Source organism: the organism of the source record quoted next, assembly GCF_019968985.1.
Source record: "MAG: Porospora cf. gigantea B chromosome Unknown PgB_NODE_13332_length_1016_cov_1326.57, whole genome shotgun sequence".
NCBI lineage: Eukaryota > Apicomplexa > Conoidasida > Eugregarinorida > Porosporidae > Porospora > Porospora cf. gigantea B.
Window position 1 is genome coordinate 1 of NW_027178648.1, and position 1,016 is coordinate 1,016.

At 51.3% G+C, this 1,016-nt stretch overlaps 1 protein-coding gene across 1 annotated transcript; it reads left to right on the forward strand.

The window, feature by feature from the left end:
• Nucleotides 1–627: 627 nt before the first annotated feature.
• Nucleotides 628–1,011, forward strand: KVP17_004962 (uncharacterized protein; the record flags this gene model as incomplete). Its single annotated transcript, XM_068523627.1, has 1 exon — nt 628–1,011. A coding segment is annotated over one exon (384 nt), but the record flags the coding sequence as incomplete, so codon positions are not given.
• Nucleotides 1,012–1,016: the final 5 nt, after the last annotated feature.

Here is a 1,016-nt window from a genome sequence, read left to right on the forward strand (position 1 = left end):
AGTTAAGAGAATGCAAACACCCATTAACTTGAAGTCTTGAGAGGACAAAACGGTTAAAAGCATATGCCTGCGACAGAATGCGACTATGTCATTCAGGCCTTCAGCTCTCAAATGCTGACTCAGCGACATCGCTTGGGGTATGCCCGCTGGCCTCGGCATTCGTCTCTGGCACAATTCACACCTAGCCACCACCTCTCGACATTTGTCGTACAGCTGCGGAAGGTTGCTAAATCTTTTCCTGAGCGCCCCGTGCATCCTTGATGCGCTCAGATGTACTCCCGCTAGTCGATGAAAACGCTCCAAGTCAACTTCAGTCGTGGGTTCCTCCCGCGTTGCTGCTACCTGTAGCACGCTTTGATAGGGCACGTGCACTCCTTTTGTAGACGTTTCCTCCCAATCAGGGATCATTTCATCAAGCTGCCTGTCCACCTCATTGTTGGTTAGTTTCTTTGTGTCGCAGCGGTAAGTTGTTAGTTGGTGACTGTAGTGTGTGTCTCAGACTCACCTTTGTCGGATTCCGTGGAGCCAGGGGCACCCCACACGGAGGAGACGAAACGGATCGAGGTCATGTGAATAATTGTGTGATCATATATATCCCATCAACCAAACAGTACAATAAACTGAACAATGGAAGACAACATGGGTAGCTCTACCAACCCGGCTGAGGAGTACTACAAAGACTTAAGCAAGCTTGCCGACGACGCTCATCGCTTCTGCGAACCACCTGACCAGGCTACCAGCAACGCCCAGCTGATAGACAGAGATCGGGTGATGCGCCAAGTAGGCGAGTTCGCGGACTTTCGACCTACGACTGAGAAGGACCTTGAAGACTACGTGGACTCCCACGCCCGAAAAATAAAGAGCCGGCATACGTGCGTGGAACTCTTTAAGGAACTGTGGGCAGCGGCTTCAAACGAAGCCGTGGCAACCACTATCCACAACTGCACAGCAACTGACTACGAGACGCTGGTGTCAGACGTGGCTCTGAAACTTTTCCCTCACTCCAGATATGTGGA